Raw genomic sequence first — 17,211 nt, 5'->3', positions numbered from 1 at the left:
GCAGAGGCGATTTGTGAGCTCGTAAGCTCGGAACCCGGGCTAGGGGAGGGATTTAAGCGGGAGGGGGACGTGAAAGACACAAGAAGCCCAGAAAAGCCTCCGAAAGCGCCTGTTCCCCGACATCCTTTTTATGTATTCGGACAGAACTATATCTTATCGGCCGGGATCAGTGAAGGGGGGCGCGCTAAGTAGTTTAAAACGACCCTCGCACAATGGGCGTGCCATACGAAACATAGCAGGTTAGGGCAGCGCTTTCAGCCTCCATTGTCCCCCACTCGGCCCCCGGCCCTGCCTCTCGGCTCCTTCGCCACGGGAGCCTTTTATGTGATAATGAAACACATTTCAGGCCGGGCTCACGACGTGTGTGTCCTTGCGAGGGGGAGAGACGGCCTGATTGCTGGCTGTGGCCTCCGGATCCCCCCCTCCCCAATTTCTCTTCCTTGTGTTCTTTGGGACAATGTGGCATGTTAAGAAAGGGATTTGGAGGCGGGAGGGGGATAGTGGGGTGGGGGGAAGCGGAGGCGATGCCAAACCCCCCTCAAGCGCGTGGGAAGGCCAGGCTTGTTGGGGATGACGGCGAGGTGGGGGATGGGGTAGCAAAGACCCCAGCAAGGTAGCAAGCAAAGCCAGTCTCCGGGTCTGGGGCTTAGCTGGGACACTCCAGGTTTGGATGGTCAAGAAGCCCAAAGATCTAACTTGAAGAAAGGAGCCTGAACTTAGAAACCTGAAGCAAAAAGTCCTCCAGGCTTTCAGAGTGTTTTTACCCACCGCAAGCTAACTGCGCACGGGAGTGGCTCCCGAGTCTGCCGAACCTGCGACGACACTGATCCTGCCCTTGCCCAGCCAGCAGATGTCCTGGGCAAAACCAACACCAGGCTCCTCTTTGCGCTCTCGGGCTTGGTTTTCACTGCCGTTGGCCGCCCTTTTAGGCCAGCGAGGTCGTCTGTGGGGAGAGGCAGCATGGTATATAAGAATTCATTCTGGGATTTTTCGTTATATTTTAGACAGTCCTTGAAGGCTCACAAAATACCTGCATATCCCCTGGGCCCTGCAAACCTGGATTGCCAACCTTACCTAACTTACAAGAAGCTTTGCAAGGGCGAGTTTTGGAGGGAGATGGGGAGCAAATTTGCCGACAGTGGCATCTCCACTACTGTCATGGTCGATTGGACAGACACCCCTTACCTCCTCCTCACTCCCAAATATACCCTATTTTTTAAAAAAACAGACTTGGATTGTTACCCTGATTTATCCTTTCAAATCAATTCCAGAATACGGTCTTATCTAAATGTTTCCCTACACCAAGTGTCTTGCCATTTCTGGGTTAGCAAGGTCTTTCTGGGTTAGCAAGGTCTGCCATGGTTGTGCGGAATACCTGCTTGAGGGAGAAGGGTGGGAAAGGGTGGCGGCCTGTACACAGAGGAGGTTGGAAGATCCAGGCAGAGTCCCAATTCCACCACTATTCACAGTGGTGAACAGGCAAAGTGCTGCACCACAAATTTGCAAGTTTGATCCAGGCTCACTGACCTGAAGGGAGGCCCAAGATCAGAAGTACAGCAAAATCATGAAATCCAGGCTTTCCCCAAGAGAAGCCAGCTGTGGGGCCCAAGAGAAGGCAACAACAGGCACATTCAAACAGCCAAGGTGGAAAATTGTGGTATGTGGGGAGTTATCTTCTACTGGCATTAAAAATAAACCTGCTGGAATGGTCTGCCTGGGATCTGTGTATTTCATTGTGTGTAAAGTTAGCCCACAAATTCAAAAAGTAACCATAAACCATATGAGTTCCATTTAATAATGTGCTTGCTTTAGTGTTTAGGGGGATGTATACCGGTATCTGCAAAGTTGAAGTGGATTTAGAGAAATAAGATGGATTGACCAATGGAGGGGAGGATGGACAAGTATGTGATAAAGCAAATATAATGAAATGTTAATTGCAGAGTTTCGGGAGCAGGGTCCCTGTGTGCCTACTGTAAAATTCATTCAATTTTGGTATGTCTGAAAATTTTAATAATAAAATGTTGGGAAAACAGCAACACTCCCTGGACCAAAATAAAATACAACCTGCAACCAGTCAGGGTGTCCCTCCTTCCTTCTTGAAATAATTTCCAAGCTTGTATATTTTTTAAGCCAAGTGAAGAAAAGAAAAATCTGGAAGAAAAAGATTCAAGGGATAAAACCGGGTATAACACTTTAATATAGATTTGTGGAACTCTGGCCCTTGCAGCCAGAATACACATTTATAAGCCATAAATAAAGCACGCAGAAACCATAAATTAATCAGACCCGAGACCTGGATTTCACCGTGTCAAGATTGGGAATGCATTTTTTTTTTCTTTTTCTTGGTCATTTACAACAGACCCTTACATTATTTTTTTCCTGTTTTTAAACAATAGTACAACCTTCTGGTTCTGTTAAAACTACATGGTTTTACACCGAGTCACTCACAAAAGTTTTTTTTTTTTTTTTTTTTTTTTTTTTTCTTTTTAAGTAAGACTTCCCTGCAACAACAGCAATGGAGGAGTACAACAACAAAAAAAATCAGAATCTGCAGGTGCTTGAAGAAGCAGGGGTCTTTACACAGTAGTGGCAACCGGAGGCTTTTTTTTTTTTTTTTTTTTTACTTTATATTCTTTCCCGTTTTCCTCGTTATATAGAACGTGGGGTATCAGTGTGACCCTCTGTTTGGGATGAAAGGGCTGCTGCGGGTGAGGGGAGACTGCTGTCTTGGGGTGTTGGGGTGGGGTTGTTATTGATTTCTTCTCCCTTTCGTCTCTGCAACACCGTCTCCCCAAAGTCTCGACCCCCACTTGCTCTCTCGCTTATCTTGGATCCGGGCTGCCAGAGTTATCCGGGCCTGAAGCCGTCGTCTTCTTAAGAGGAGTTCATAATGGGCCGGGAGTACACCCCCTGGTAGTAAGAGGTATCTGCGGCCAGGGGCGAAGCGTCCAGGCCCGTTTTGTTCGTGACCGGGCCCATGGCCAAGCTGCCAGGCATGGGGGAACCGTAGCCGGGGTAGTGCATCACCTGTTCGTAGGCCTTGAGGTCCATTTTGTGGGGTTGGTGGTGGTGGTGGCTGTGGTGGTGCTGCTGCTCCGAGGACATGAGGTTGTTGATGGAGAACGGGTGGTTGAAGGCGTAGTGGTGCTCCGGCTTCAGGTGGGCCTCAGGCGGCAGGCCCGGGTGGTGGGGCGGGCCCAGCAGGTGGGCCGCGGCCTGCTGCTGCTGCCCGGGAGAGGGCGCCGGCTCTGGGGGGCTCAGTGCTGCAGCAGGCGTCCCCTTCAGCTCTCCCAGGCCGCCTCGCTTGTGCTCCTGGCACGGGGAGGCGCTCGAGTGAGGCGACTCGGTGCCCGCTGGAGTCTCGGAGGCCGGCCCGGCGGCCTCCCCGAGTTGAGCCTGCGAGGCCTGGGCCCCGGCGGCCGCCTTCTTGCCGCTGCCCGCGGCGCCTGCGGCCTCCTTCAGCGCCAGCTGCTTCTCGCACTTGAAGCGCTTCTGGCGGCGCAGGTAGCAGCCGTTCTCGAACATGTTGCCCGAGTCAGGGTGCAGGGTCCAGAAGGAGCCCTTGCCGGGCTTGTCCGGAGAGCGGGGCACCTTCAGGAAGCAGTCGTTGAAGGAGAGCGAGTGGCGGATGGAGTTCTGCCATCGCTGCTGGTTCTGCCGGTAGAAGGGGAAGAGGTCCATGATCCACTGGTAGATCTCGCTCAGTGTCAGCATCTTGTTGGGGCTCTGCTGGATGGCCATGGTAATGAGCGAGATGTACGAGTAGGGAGGCTTTGCGTGCGTGTAGCTGCGCCGGTAGGTCTTGGGGTCGCGCGCGCGGCTCAGGCCCGCCTGCCCGTACATGGGGCTCATGGAGTTCATGTTGGCGTAGGGGGCTAGGCCGCCCATGGCCCCGGCCGCCTGCCCCCCGAGCGGGCTCAGGCTGGGACTCAAGTGCGGCCCCATGCCCGCCACGCCGGCCGCCCCGGCCGAGCCGCCCATGCCCGCCATGGCGCCCGCGCCGGGGGACATGCCCGCCAGGGACGGGCTCATGCCTGCGCCCACGTACGACGACATGTTCATGGAGCCCGCGCTCATGTTGCCCGAGCCGCTGCCCATGGCGGCCGCCGACATGCTCATGTACGTGTTCATGCCGTTCATCCCCAGGCCGGCGTTCATGTTGCTCACGGAGGAGTAGCCCTGCGGACAGAGCCCCGGGAGGGAGGCGACAGCGTTAGCACCGCGGCTCGAGGGTGCCCAGATCTCCCACCCACCGCTCAGGCCTCCGCCTCCGGGGAGGCCTCCGGGGAGCCCTTTCCTCCCTTGTGGCCCAGTTTCCGGACTCGTTGTCTGTTTCATCCGGGGAGAGCCATGATCGATCACCCTTGGGAAAGTGGAGAGCGGATTGCTGCTTGGGCATGTGGTCCGTTCCTAGCCCTTCTCCACCTCGCCCAGATTCTAGAACAGGGGTGCATGGAGTACTCCCAAGCCAGAACCCCAAATGCATTCCCCTGCCCCAGAGTCTCCCCCAAACTCTCCTACCAACATACTGAGCTGGCGCCGAGGCCCGAAGTCCCCGGACGCCACCTCCGGTCGCAGCAAACAACCTGCGGGACACCTCGCGGGGCGCCTCGGGCTGCCTCCAGTGAAGACTGTCCCTGGTCCCCTCTGTCCCGTCTCCCTCCCGGGACCCCCTCCCTTGTTCCAGGGAATCCGAAAGGCAGTGCCTGTATGGGGTGCGGGGACTGCCGGAAGCACTGAATGGGGCAATAGGGAAGGAACCGAGACCTAAACTACAAGCGGCTGAGCTTTGCAGGCACAAACTTTCTTTCTCTTTGTCCACTAGTCTTTGACTCTGCCTCCACTTCAGCCCCCAACTCCTACCCATCTTCTCCTCCTCAGCTCCCCACCCCCTCGCCGGCCGACCTCCCACCCCTCCCCAGCCGCGCGCTGCCAAACAGAACTCTGTTAGGATAGTGCGTGGCTCGGCCACGAAGAGGATTTGGAGGCGCCGCAAGTCAATATTTGATCACAAAGTTAATATTATCTCAAGGCTAACAGTGTGTCGTATAAAAAAGAGACCCATTTGATTCCAAGGAGGGCGGAAAAGGCGGCTGCCCAGAAAGGCTGGGGTTGTGGGGCGGGGGTGGGGGGGTGTCAGCGAGGGAAGCGGTCCTGAGGTTGCGGAAGGAGCGAGCGCCGCCGCTCCACTTCCCCCTGGAAAAGACGAGCGCTTACCTCGGGCTCGGCATAGTAGCTGCTCCAGTCGGACGGCTCGTGCCCTTCCATCTTCACCGCTCCCAGCATACTGGAAGCCGAGTGCATGGCAGTTTAAAATTTAACAGCCACAACAAACGACCAGTAATCACCCCCCACCCCCACCCTCTTTTAAAAAAAGTCAGCCAAGGCACGGTCTCCTCCTCCCTCCCTGTCTCGCGCTCCCTCTCCCTGGGCTCCACTCCCTCTCTCTCCCTGGGCCGGCCGGAGGCGGTAGTTGGAAGGGGGCGGGGGGGGGGGGGGGGGGGCGAGGAGCGGAGGAGGCCCCGGCCAGCGCCCCGCGGCAGGGAGCGCCCGCCGCCGCCGCCGCGCTCACGGGCTGCCGGGTGGCGGCTGAGGTTGGCAGTGCAGAGCTGCCCCGAGGCGGCGGGGAAGCGCGCGGCGCGGGGGCTGGTTGTGGGGGTGGGGAGGAGGAGGAGGAGGAGGAAGGAGGAGGAGGAGGTGGTGGTGGTGGTAGTGTAACAGGAGGAGGAGGAGGAGGAGGAGGTGTGGACCGCGGAGCCGACAAGTGCCGCAGTGACGTGGGCGGCTGGTGATATAGCGCGGCGCGCTGGCGCGGGCCTCCAATCCCCAGACCCGGGGCAGCCCATTTGAATAATCAGCTCACACCTAGGTGAGAGGGAGCCGTAGCCGGCGCTCCGCACCTGCCCCTCCGCGCCTGCCGCCCGCCCCACCGCCGCGGCGCCCCGCACTCCGGGGCGGGCCAGGGGAGCGGGCCGGGCGGGCAATCGGGCACACGAGATCCCTGGTCGAGCCCCCTTTCCTCCCACGTCTACGGCGAGTCCCCTGAGGGAGGAGGGACCTGGGAGGAGAGCACCCTCGGGGGCGGCTCTGGCCTCAGGCCCCCGCCCCGTTCTATCGCGCCGTGGCGCCCGGTGCGCCTGTCGGAGAGCGCGTCCGGCCTCAGAGCCCCGCAGATCCCTATGAAAGCCGGATTTATTTATGCCGGGTTTCTTCGCTCTCAGTGCTCATTCTCTGTCAAAACAGCAAGCCCATGACAGCCAATTTGCAAAGTGCTGTCCTATTTAGAAAAACTGTGTACACACCTTTAACTCGCCCGCCGCTGCTCCTGCGAGGCCCCTCCTTGTTAGAGTTCAGACCCGGAACGGCCTCGGGAGACGCGCTGGGCGCACGGTCCGGCCGCCTGGGCTCTCGGCCTCCTCAGAGCCAGGCGGCCAGCGACCCGCAGTGGGGCGGCCGGCGCCTGGCGCAAGCAGCCCCTCCAGCAGCGGCCGACGTTTGGAAGGCTGAGATTTGTCTCTGATACTCAGGCCGGCGTGTTTCAAGGTTACTTTTCAGTCACAACCGAGGTGCCCACAGCATTTCGTAACTAAAACAAACAGGGCAGGAGGTGGGGAGGGAGGGGTAAGGAGAGAAGAATCCAGGAATCAATGATGGGGCATATGGAGTTGACTTCAAGAGGGTCTCTGTCCTCTCTGTCTTCCAGAGGGACTGCTTTATAAAAATTACAAACTCCAAAAATCGTATACTTTTATTTCCCCTGCAGCTCTTGGGTTCAAAAATTGTCTTCCGTTCTGGGTTAGCCTGTGAGCCCAGATTTGAAGTGGGGGGATAGTGCAGGTGTTTGGATGTGGAGGCTCTTTCTTGGTTCTGAAAAACTGGCTGGGTCTTGGGGATCCAGCCCTGTACCCACACCCTCAGACACAGAGAACGCATAGGAACTAGTGGGTATCCAGCCCACCTGTGCAAAATTGGGGGCGATGGTGGCAGAAGACAGACGAGATGGCAGACATGGAGCTTCGCATTGAAGCTTGAGTAAGGGTGAGGCTGGAAGGCAAGAGAGGGGGGAGCAGTAGGCACAGGGGAACCACCTCCCCAACCCGAGGACTCTCCGGTCCGCAGGGTTTGGGACACAGGAGGAAGCCGCCAGCAGCACCCTTTGCTGCTGAAATGCAGACGGTTTGGACAATTCATAATGAGGACATTAATAAGCCCGCTGAGCCAGGATTCTCCCCCAAATTCAAGGTCTGCATCTCCGCGGAAGCCGTGCCCATGGGTCCCCAGAGTGCTGAAGGCTCCCACGAGGGGGCAGGTCAGCCCGGTGCGTCAGGGAAGGGGCTTGATGGTGTGTACGGCTACGTAGTGAACGTGGAGGTGTGCGCAGAGGAGTCAGAGGGGCTAGATCCCTAGCATTTCCCACGGGATCCCACTTAGCACGTGGATGGGAGCAACTTCATCACTCCACCGAGAGCAGGGAAAGAGAGGTACGCATTGGAGCTCAAAGAATGAGCAATTTTTCAAAGAATGAGCAATTTTTCAAAGCTTTCTCCACAGGCCAGGGCAGATACACGCGCGCGCGCGCGCACACACACACACACACACACCACCCCCAAAACTCAGTGTTATGTTTGACCTAGTCTGTGCGTGTGCTGTATGAAGGTGTTTGTGAGCTTATGTGGGTGCCCACTCCCCTTTCTATTTTTGCTCCTGATTGAAAATTTGGTCCCAGAAATTATTCCAGAAACAGAAGGAGCGAGTTGGAGAGCCGCAGGAGGAGGGGGCGCTACCCTTCCAAGGAGCTGACTTTGCAAGCCCCCACCTCCACCCCAGCTCTATCTGTGGCCGGGGTCAGGGACACCAGAGAGCGCTCGGCGGGGCTTCCATAGTGACAGGGCGCCCCCTGTCGGCCGCCAGGCCCTCGGGACCAACCCGAGTCCTCATTTACCCCCGCGATCCTAACCCCGCAGCTCCGGCACCCAAGCACCTTCTCCCCTGCTCTCCCAGTCGCTCCGAAAATACCTTCTGGGGGACTCGGCCTTTTTGGAGCCCCAACCCCTAAGGTCTGCGCGAACCCAAACCGGCCTCCTGCACCCTGGCGAGGTTCTGGGAGCTCCGGTAGGGTAGGGCTGGGTGACGCCGCCTAGAGTCTCGGAGCAGTCACTCCCGCACCCTCCCGGCACGCCCACCCCATGGGAATGCGAGCGGGGTCTACGGTTAGCTTTAGGCAGCGGGGAGCGGGACACCAACGGGCTGCGAAGGAAGCAGGGACGTTCAGACAGCCTGGGGTTCCCATTCCCTTCCAGCTCAGCGGTCTTTCGAGCTCCTCCTTCCCGGAGCTCCGATTTCTTAAGGGTTATCCAGAGTTCTGGCTCAGGCTTGAATCCTGAAGATTGCTCCCGGAGTTTCTCTCCAGAAAAAAAGTTCGCGGGGACCTAGGGCTGCAGATGTTTCTCCCGATCCCTCTTTAGTCTACCCTCATGTAGGGCCGAGACCTACAAAGCCCTTTCCTTTCCATTTTGTTAGGTCACCGCCGGCTTCTATAATAAAAAGCTGCTTTATAACTGAGGACTGTGTTTGGGGTTAGCACGCTGTTTTTATTTTGGATGTTGCCTCAATGGCAAAGTCATAAGACTCGAGTTCAAATCCAGGCCTCCTCTGCTGTCCCTGGGAAGAAAACACCCAGGCCATCCAGGTCTTCTAGGCCTTCATCTTGCTGGAACAATCCTGCGTTCCCCTAGCTAAAGTCCTCCCTAGAGCTCTCTTTGTCACATGAAACTAACCAGTGCAGAAGGAGCATCACTGAACAGAACTCAGTTTTCCTAAGTGAGAACCCATGAAATACCTAAGGAGAAAAACAATAAAAGTCCCATTAATACTCCAATTCCTAAAACCTTTCAGAGACTAAATACTCAGGCAAGGCCTTGCTCAAAGTTCCCTAAGGTGTTTAGAGCAACATAAGGCAGATATGTAGGCAAGATGAAGGCAGAGGGGATGGAAAAGTGACAACACAGTCTTGGGAAAATATGCATTTTTACTTTCATATAAGCTTTTTAATTGATAAAAAAGCAGATGACCAAACACCCCTTATTCGTTCTATGGATGAATCTCAAGTCTCAATAAAGAAAAGGCATATCATGTGTCAAGGATTATAATCAACATTTAACTTTTGTTTGGGTGGGCTGTTATTTCTGAAATGTACTAAAAAATCAGCCTGGCACAGTGGCTCACGCCTGCAATCCCAGCACTTTGGGAGGCCGAGGTGGGCGGATCACCTTAAGTCAGGAGTTCAAGACCAGCCTGACGAACATGGTGAAAACCCATCTTTACTAAAAATACAAAACCCGTCTTTACTAAAAATACAAAATTTGCAGGACATGGTGGCCCATGCTTGTAATCCCAGCTACTTCGTAGGCTGAGGCAGGAGAATCACTTGAACCCGGGAGGCAGAGGTTCAAGTGAGCTGAGATCGTGCCATTGCAATCCAGCCTGGGCAACAAGAGCAAAACTCCATCCATCTCAAAAAAAAAAAAAAAAAAAAAAATCAGACCATCAGAATTTGTCTACTTGGCACTGAGCACACCTTCAAACACTTATGTTGGTTTTCATAGTTCTTGGATGGTCAAAACACCAGTTGTTTATGGAGAGGGCAATTGAAAAGGTCATTAGCTAAGAACACCTTATCAGAGGGTATTTATGTAAAAGAATAAAAAAAATTCAGCATGTTGCAGCCATCAGCAAAAGCTCAGGAAAATGCTGATAAAGGGGGAGGCGAGGTGCAGCATTTTAAGTTTAATACTCTGTGCACCTGCGTGCAATCTATCTCCCCACCACAAGATCCACAGGAAAAGATGAAACATACATTTTTAAAATGACAAAATAAAATGAATTAAATAAATAAGATGTTAGTAACCTTGATTTTGTTTGGGTGGTAGAATTATATCTTCAATCTATATTTTTTGCAGTATGGATTGTATCATTTTATATCGTTACTTTATTATTACATTCTCTTTTACTATTTTATGGTGAAATATGTAATAAGGATATTGGATCTGATGTTAAGGAAACTTTGGCAAAATAACTTGTGCAAATATTCATTCAGTTATCATCCTTGAAAGGAGATCAGAGAAGCCACCATACAAACTGCCAACAGGTTTGAGTTCTGAAAAACAAGCCATTATTATTTTGTCTTACCGGTATCAGGGGATGAACTGTGATCTTCCCTGAGTTGAGAGAGGAGGAGAAATATTCATGTCAACCACAGGTATTGACTTACCAGGGTGGTTTCTGCACATTGTTTAGGGGAAGGAGACAGACTCTGTCTTCTGGGTGGGGTGGCTTTAAGATGGGTCTGGCACACAGAGCTCTTGCTTTATGCATGTAGAATTTGATCGTTGTGCCGAAGCTTGGGTTTCAGTTACTGATTGTCCATCTTTTATGGGATTTCTCAGTGGATGGATTGAGCAGTTGCAGATTCCACTCCCATCTGTGTAGGTCTGTGAAGAAAGCCAGTGCTCTGCCCATTCTGGGTCAGGGTTTGACAAATATTTCTGGTATATACTTGACATCCTGTTCACCATTCTTGCGTTTTTAGCACATTTCTGGTATGTGGGACTATTATAGCAGGTAATTAAAATAATTGGAAGAGATAAAAATAAAAAATGACAACTTTGAGTAGCAATAACAACATGCCAACATGAGTGAGAATAAACTCTTTGAGGGATGCTTAAATTAGACGCATCTGCATTTGTGGCCCTGGGAGCTTCTTCATACATTTGGATGTTATTCTTGGGAGAAATCTCAGTTATTCCTGCCTAACAGGAAAGCAGTAAGCTTTATGAAGGACAGGAGTCATGGGGCGTCAGTCACAGACTACCCGGAGAATCCAACCCCAGGCATTCTTTCTTAGGAACTTAGAAGTGACACCATTAGGCCTATGAGCTGCCGATTACTTAGTTGGATAAACAAATGCACTTTCAACAAGTATGAAATAAAGAAGCATATGAGAGACATGGAGATCAGAAAGAAGCCACTAAGTCCTGGGTTTCCTGGCTGATGCTTAGGAAGCAGTTGTTTGCTTCTCATTTCTATCTCAAATGGTACACAGGCTCTGAATCAACACAAAAGAGCTATATATAACTTGCTCTAATATTAAGCAATGACAAGGATGGGGAGTTTATATGTTTTGGATTCATTCAGCAAATATTTAATGAGCACTTACTATATTCCAGATGGTGGACAAATAGGCAAAGCCATGGACTTCTAGAGACTAAGTCTGTTTTCCTCTTTTACTTCCTCCCTTTCTCCCTTTTTCTGCCACAGGTCCCGGCCTCTTTACTTTCAAGCCTTCTTCCAATCATGACCCTGGAATTTCCAAGTGCTAAAATCCTATTCTAAAAGGAAAATTATACATTTCACCATTCTAAAATAGTCTGGCTGCTGGCAGAGATGGACTAAAACCCAAGGTGAAATGCCTATTTTGACCCGGAATCAATAGGAAAACCAAGGGCTCAGCTATCAGAGAAATAAGCAGCCCTGTGGCAGCCCAATTCTGTCCCGTCGCCATTGGCAATTCCTCTACAATATCAGTTTCCTATCAAAGGGATAACTAGGGGTTTCTGGCTTCCAGGAGGAAGAAGGATGAAGGTGGCCAGAGGTGCTGCTGTACTTGGTGGGTGCGGCTTGGGAGCCTCGTCCTGCGTCAAACATAGCTCCTAATGCTTTGTAATACCTACATCTGCATTATTTAGCTCTTTGTTAATTTTATTCCCAAGAGTAATTCCAGAGGAAGGATTGTAGAGTTCTCTGCAAAAAGGAGAGCTTCAAGGAGGAGTACCATATGACAGCAACAGTGACCCACCGGTACTGGGCCAATGAACCAGGATTGGGATGGCCCCTCACACCCTTATGTGCATAGGACTCCCTTGGCGATCTTGTTAAAATGCAGATTCTGATTCCGCAGGGAGGGGCTTGAGTTCTGCATTCCTAACAGGCTTCCAAGGGATGCTGATGCTGTCAGTCTGGTCCACTGACCACAGGTGGAATAGCACAGCTTTAAAGACCTGTTTCTCTCATGGATCCTGTAGTCTGTCCCTAGCTTGGTGGTGATATGTGACTTGATAAAATGAGAAGCACAGGTTCCTTTTCAGCTTCTGCAGGTTCCCTAGCACATCTACGTCTTTCCCCTCTCAGCTGCTGTGAGCCACACCGTCTCTTCTCACAGCCACGGTTCACGGCCCCCAGCCCGCAGAAGTCAGAACTTGTCCGTGCAGCCCAAGCAATGTAGGGGTCCTCCCGCAAAGCAGAGTTGCCCACCCCCCATCCCCCCTATGGTGCATTGTTAGCTCACCCCACACTCCCCTTTCTATGCTGTGTTTTCCGGAGACAGGGACCTCCCTGGTTGACTAGGTAGGAAAGGGGACCTGTGGCAATTATCAGTTCGCAATGCGGAAACGTCATTTTTAAAGTATATATATAAAAACACCAGACTGAGTAGTGTCAGCTGCAACCTCACTGCATCAGCAAACACTCACTAAGACTCTTTCACATTTTCTCCTTAAGGAAGAGGCCCCAGAGAACACAGACTGATCGTGCTCAGTTGCCCACCTCTGGGGCTGGGCTGGTCCTGAAGGCCATGCAGGGCTTCCTACTCAAAAGAAAAAAGGGATAGGACTGACCTCTCCCAAACATACCCCTGAACCTCTTCCTTGATCCAAATATGCATTTAAGAAACGAAATAGAAAGATCAAAAAGAAGGGAGAGTGCGGAAGAAATTCCTGCTTATTGAGTTTCAAATGAGATTTTCATGGTCCTCCTGGAAAAGACTTGAGTCTCTTGTGATGGCGACTGGAAGTGGGAATTCTACTCCACAAAATTTGGACTGACATTGAGTCGGCACTGCCTACCCATACATGATAAAATAACATTATTAGGAAAAATTAAAACTGAACCCATAGACTTCACAGTTAACCCCTCTGTTAAGAAATACAACTGTTCTCCTTAGTGTACCACTCAATTTTTTTCCAACACATATAACAGAAAATGCTCAGAAATTAACATTTGTGTCTCAAAGATTAGAAGAATTGTTCAAATTGGGCCATTCCTTTAATGCTTATTTGATTTGCAGTATGCACTCATAATTAGTGATAAGATAATTTTTCCTTTTGGGGAAATCTGAATGAAGCATACACTCTATAAAGGCTCCTTTCTTTCACATATGAACTGCAAAAAGAGAGGGAAAATATTTCTTTCTGTGGGCAAATTTTTAAAAATCCTACCGTATTTATAAAGGCACATAAATAATTAACGTAGAAACACTAAAAACTTTAGACCAAGAATTAATCAATGTGTGCTTTTAAGGCAATGTGGATTGGGGATAATAAAACTGGTGAAAAATTACACTAAGCGGCTTTGAGATTCCTGGATGGAACCGGATATAACATGCAAATTTATTTTTCAATTGTGCCTTTCACACCTGGCTACTAAATCACCCCATAGGTTGCCTCTTTTAGTCTAGAAGATTGGAATATGTGATGCTGCTTGGGAATGAATTATACTATGCTATATGAAAAATTATGATGTAAGTGACACGTAATATTCTCCGGGGGAGTCTACCTGAATAAGTCTATACCTTTCAAAAGTTTAGGAGTTTAGATGCGCCCTTTAAGTGTGAAATCTGGCAAATTCATTCTTCTAATTCTTCAAAATAAACTGCTAAGTAGATGCTAATGTTGAGAAACATGGATCAGGGACCCTGGGGATGGGAGCTCTGATCTGACACCCACTACTCCCATTCTCATAGTTAAGGAGAAACGAAAAGAGACTATTTTGTCTCTACTCGCCTGTTTTCTTTCATTCTTTTCTCCCTCTTAACATATTAAATTTAGAAGTACAGAATTCTTTCTTCATGTACGTTACCCAAGAGTTTCCTCTACCTACCCTCCTCCAAATGACTGAGCTCTCAAAGACTAGAGAGAAGTCAGGGTAGAGGCTAATCTTTTCTTCAGACTTGATGATTCATGCAAACCTTTTACATGAGGGAGCTCACTCTGTTTTGGGGAAAACTGGGATGAGAGACATTGATGGCTCACCCAACCCTTCTGATCACAACCTAGGCCCTCTGACCCAAATCTTGACCTGTTTTCATTTTATAACTTTCTTTTTTTCCCAAAAGGCATTCCTTTAGTGAGATGGAGAAATTATCAGAAACCTGGGAGAAAAGAAAATACTCAGAGGTAAAGTTTCCAGGTTATTGGAATAGTGTGCATCTGTACATGTGTATATGCATGTATGTGTATATATTTAATGTGTGTGTGCACAGTTTATCTACAACATACCGAAGATCTTATTGCTAGTGAAATATAGTTAAACAATAACCCAACTTTATTACAGAGTATCATCTAGCTATTATAAGCAGTGATGTCTCTATGAAATAATATAAAAAGTGTGATGATTTTATAATGAAGAGCTAAATAGTTGCAGGATATGAGTAATTTTATTTAAGTTTTATAAAAATAAACCCTGATTCTGTCACTGCATGGAAAACGGTTGAAGTTTACACATCAAACTATTAATAATGATACACCTAGAGAGTGGGACTTAGGAGGATTGTGAGAGAGTTTCCACATTTTACTTTATATCTTCCTTACATTGTACAATAATCTCTCTTGTTTTTGTCGTAAAGTAATTCTAAACAAACACTGAGAAGTGCGGTCTTGGCCACCAGCTAGCTGACATGCTGCACATAAATATTTCTGGTTCTTATTAAACAAAACATATGCTTTTCTGCTTCGTCTTTTAGAGAAAATGAGCAGGCCCCCTCTCCTGCAGGAAAATGCTTCCTATTTATAAGAGGAGAAATGAAATTGGGAACACCCACAGGCCAGGAGAAGTTAGGCAGGAAAAAGAAACCACTAAGACTTAATAAATCTGACTTAATTTAAAAAAGAAAAGTGGTTGTCACGAGGCAGACCTAAAGAACCAGCTAGTACTTAAATTGCTGTGGCTCTTAATTGCTTATGGTCCTCAGGAAGTGAAAGGATTGAAATGCAGGCTCTGTGTGGCTTCACTTAATTAATATTTATGACTGCAGAAGAAAATTAAATAAGGCAAACGGTGTAATTTTAAACAGCCTGTGGTCATGGTTAGCAGGACTCACAACAAATTCAGAAGCAAGAAATGCAAGCACACTTTGGGCATGCGTGGCTTCAGTTTTCATTTTTTATGCCGAGTGATGCCTCCAATACCATCTTAGAACATTATGGTGATCGTTTTCACTTATCATGCATGTTTCTTTGTCTTTGTGATTGGTTGTCTGAAGGAAGAGTTTCTTTTTCTGGGGGTGGAGAGATAGAGGGATGCACAAAGATGTTAGCTTTGGAAGCATCTATAATTTCTCAACGAACGTTTTTAGGATGTATATCTGCCATTTACTGACTTTTTTGCATGGTTTGATGATTTGAGTTTTTCCATTTTGGGAGCAGATAGTTGATGCGATAGCATCAGTTCCTGTAATGAGGAATCTGGACTATAAGTCTGTGTGATAATCAGTGTTTATTGAATGGATGGATGGGTAGACGTGTGAGTGGATAGATGGGTGGATGGGAGAATAGAGCACAGATTCTATGTTACTTGTATTTAGAAACCCAGTTTACCTGTGAGCACTGGTTTCGGAGAGATAGAATCAGATAGTAACAAATCCTAGACGGAAGATTTTCAAACTTCCATTCGTGACCCATTAATGTATGTGACAGCAATTTACTTCATTACAAGTATTGGAAAAGAAACTAATGGAATAAAAGTTCTCAGTTCATCTCACATAGTAAACAGAGCCTTGGAAAACCTCTGTTTCTGTTATAAATGTGTGTGTATCTGCATCAGGATGGAAAATGCATTCCTTACTATGGGTTCTCACCTAGAAAGCCTGAGCGACCGTATACACGGGGGGCTGAGGGCCCATTAGCCCATTCCTTGCAAGGAAGCTTCAGTTTTCTCATATGGAAAAGGGGGATAATAGCAGAAGTCACCTCTTCAGACTAAGTAAGGATGACACAAGTGGAGGCTTATAGTGATGGCTTAGCCCAGCGTCTGGCGTATTGAGAACAGTTAATCAATGTTTGATTATTTTTCCCTTCTCTCCTGTATCCTCTGCAGCTTCTCCACATTACAGCTGAGAAAGGTCTCAACATTTTACACAGAGAGATGCATTATACCACGTTTTATAATTTGTCCTCTCAACTCTTACTTAAAACAGCCCTCTTAAAAAAATAAACACATTTGCTCAAAATGACACCACCTATTTGAAAAGATTGTTTCTCATCTCTATACATGATATAGTAGCTGTGCTGAGCTCTGGGCCAAAGACTGCTCCAGAATTAGAAAACATGTCCTACCCACTTGTGATTCTCCCCAGCCAAGAACCAGACCTTGTCTTCAATTCCATGGCTTTCCCTTCGTTTGAAGGTTAAAGTCAGCATTTCATTTTTACTGCTGTTGATAACTCCCAACTTTTTCATTCTTCCATTTTTTTTCTAAACTCTTTACTACATGCTAACACTGCCTCCCTTTTTTCTCTGCCCTCTTCCTGAGGTCGCTTGGTCCTAGAAGCCTCAGCTTCCAAATGTTTTCGCAACCTCCCCTTTACCCTCCCCAGTAACATGCTGTTCACCATTCCACTTTCTGATTTTCTTTTCTGTTCCTTTAATAGTCTCTGCACTTCCCCTCCTTTCCCATCTGTAAAGCCATCTTTCATCCAGATGATGTTCTCCAGGTGACAGGAATCTGGCAGAAGCCTCCTCCATCCATCTTTCTAGAGGGACCTTCAGTTGCCAGAGCGAGTCTGACACCCCTCTTCCATGCCAGCTGCTTCAGGCCAGCCCGGTGGGGGAACTACTCCAGGGGTGGAACCATTGTCAAGTTTCACCCATTAGCTAAAAAAAAGTCACTTGGATTCATTGCAGATAACCAAGAAAGTCATACTGTTTAAGCTCACCAACATAGTTACACAGTTCATAAAAAATATTGCTCCCTTTCCCAAGGGACTTTCTGAGTTGATGAGTGGGAGCAGAGGTCCCCATGATCAGCAGCTGGTTTGCTCGTTGCTGGGAAACACAGAAGACAGGTTGGTCACAGGACAGGGGATGCAGAGCCCAGGGCTGCAGTGCACAGGGGTGGGTGTTCAGAACGAAAATGCACTTTTTTTTTTTTTTTTTTTTTTTT

The 17,211-nt window shown here is 49.1% G+C and overlaps 1 protein-coding gene and 1 long non-coding RNA gene across 3 annotated transcripts in view; both read right to left on the bottom strand.

Annotated features, from left to right (window-relative positions):
* Positions 1 to 2,165: 2,165 nt before the first annotated feature.
* FOXA2 (forkhead box A2) lies at positions 2,166 to 6,518 on the bottom strand. 2 transcript variants are annotated; one of them, XM_023191889.3, is made up of 3 exons: positions 6,303 to 6,518; positions 5,218 to 5,287; positions 2,166 to 4,179 (listed from the first exon to the last, which is right to left on the bottom strand). In XM_023191889.3, the coding sequence occupies exons 2-3, from the start codon at positions 5,284 to 5,286 to the stop codon at positions 2,875 to 2,877; spliced, it is 1,374 nt and encodes a 457-aa protein (XP_023047657.1). In that variant the 5' UTR covers position 5,287; positions 6,303 to 6,518; the 3' UTR covers positions 2,166 to 2,874. The 2 variants fall into 2 exon arrangements, with proteins under 2 accessions (XP_023047657.1, XP_023047656.1); XM_023191888.2 differs by lacking the exon at positions 6,303 to 6,518 and having other exon boundaries at positions 5,218 to 5,491.
* Positions 6,519 to 8,570: 2,052 nt separating this feature from the next.
* The window catches only part of LOC111526267, a 21,579-nt gene continuing 12,938 nt past the window's right edge, over positions 8,571 to 17,211 (bottom strand). Inside the window, exons 2-3 of the long non-coding RNA XR_002726320.1 lie at positions 10,271 to 10,490; positions 8,571 to 8,839 (exon numbers count right to left, since the gene is read on the bottom strand). This is a non-coding gene — a long non-coding RNA (uncharacterized LOC111526267). The remainder of the gene's footprint in view (positions 8,840 to 10,270; positions 10,491 to 17,211) is intronic.

The sequence above is a fragment of the Piliocolobus tephrosceles genome, chromosome 20, assembly GCF_002776525.5.
Source record: "Piliocolobus tephrosceles isolate RC106 chromosome 20, ASM277652v3, whole genome shotgun sequence".
Taxonomy (NCBI): Eukaryota; Metazoa; Chordata; class Mammalia; order Primates; family Cercopithecidae; genus Piliocolobus; species Piliocolobus tephrosceles.
This window is presented reverse-complemented; position numbering and strand designations above follow the sequence as displayed.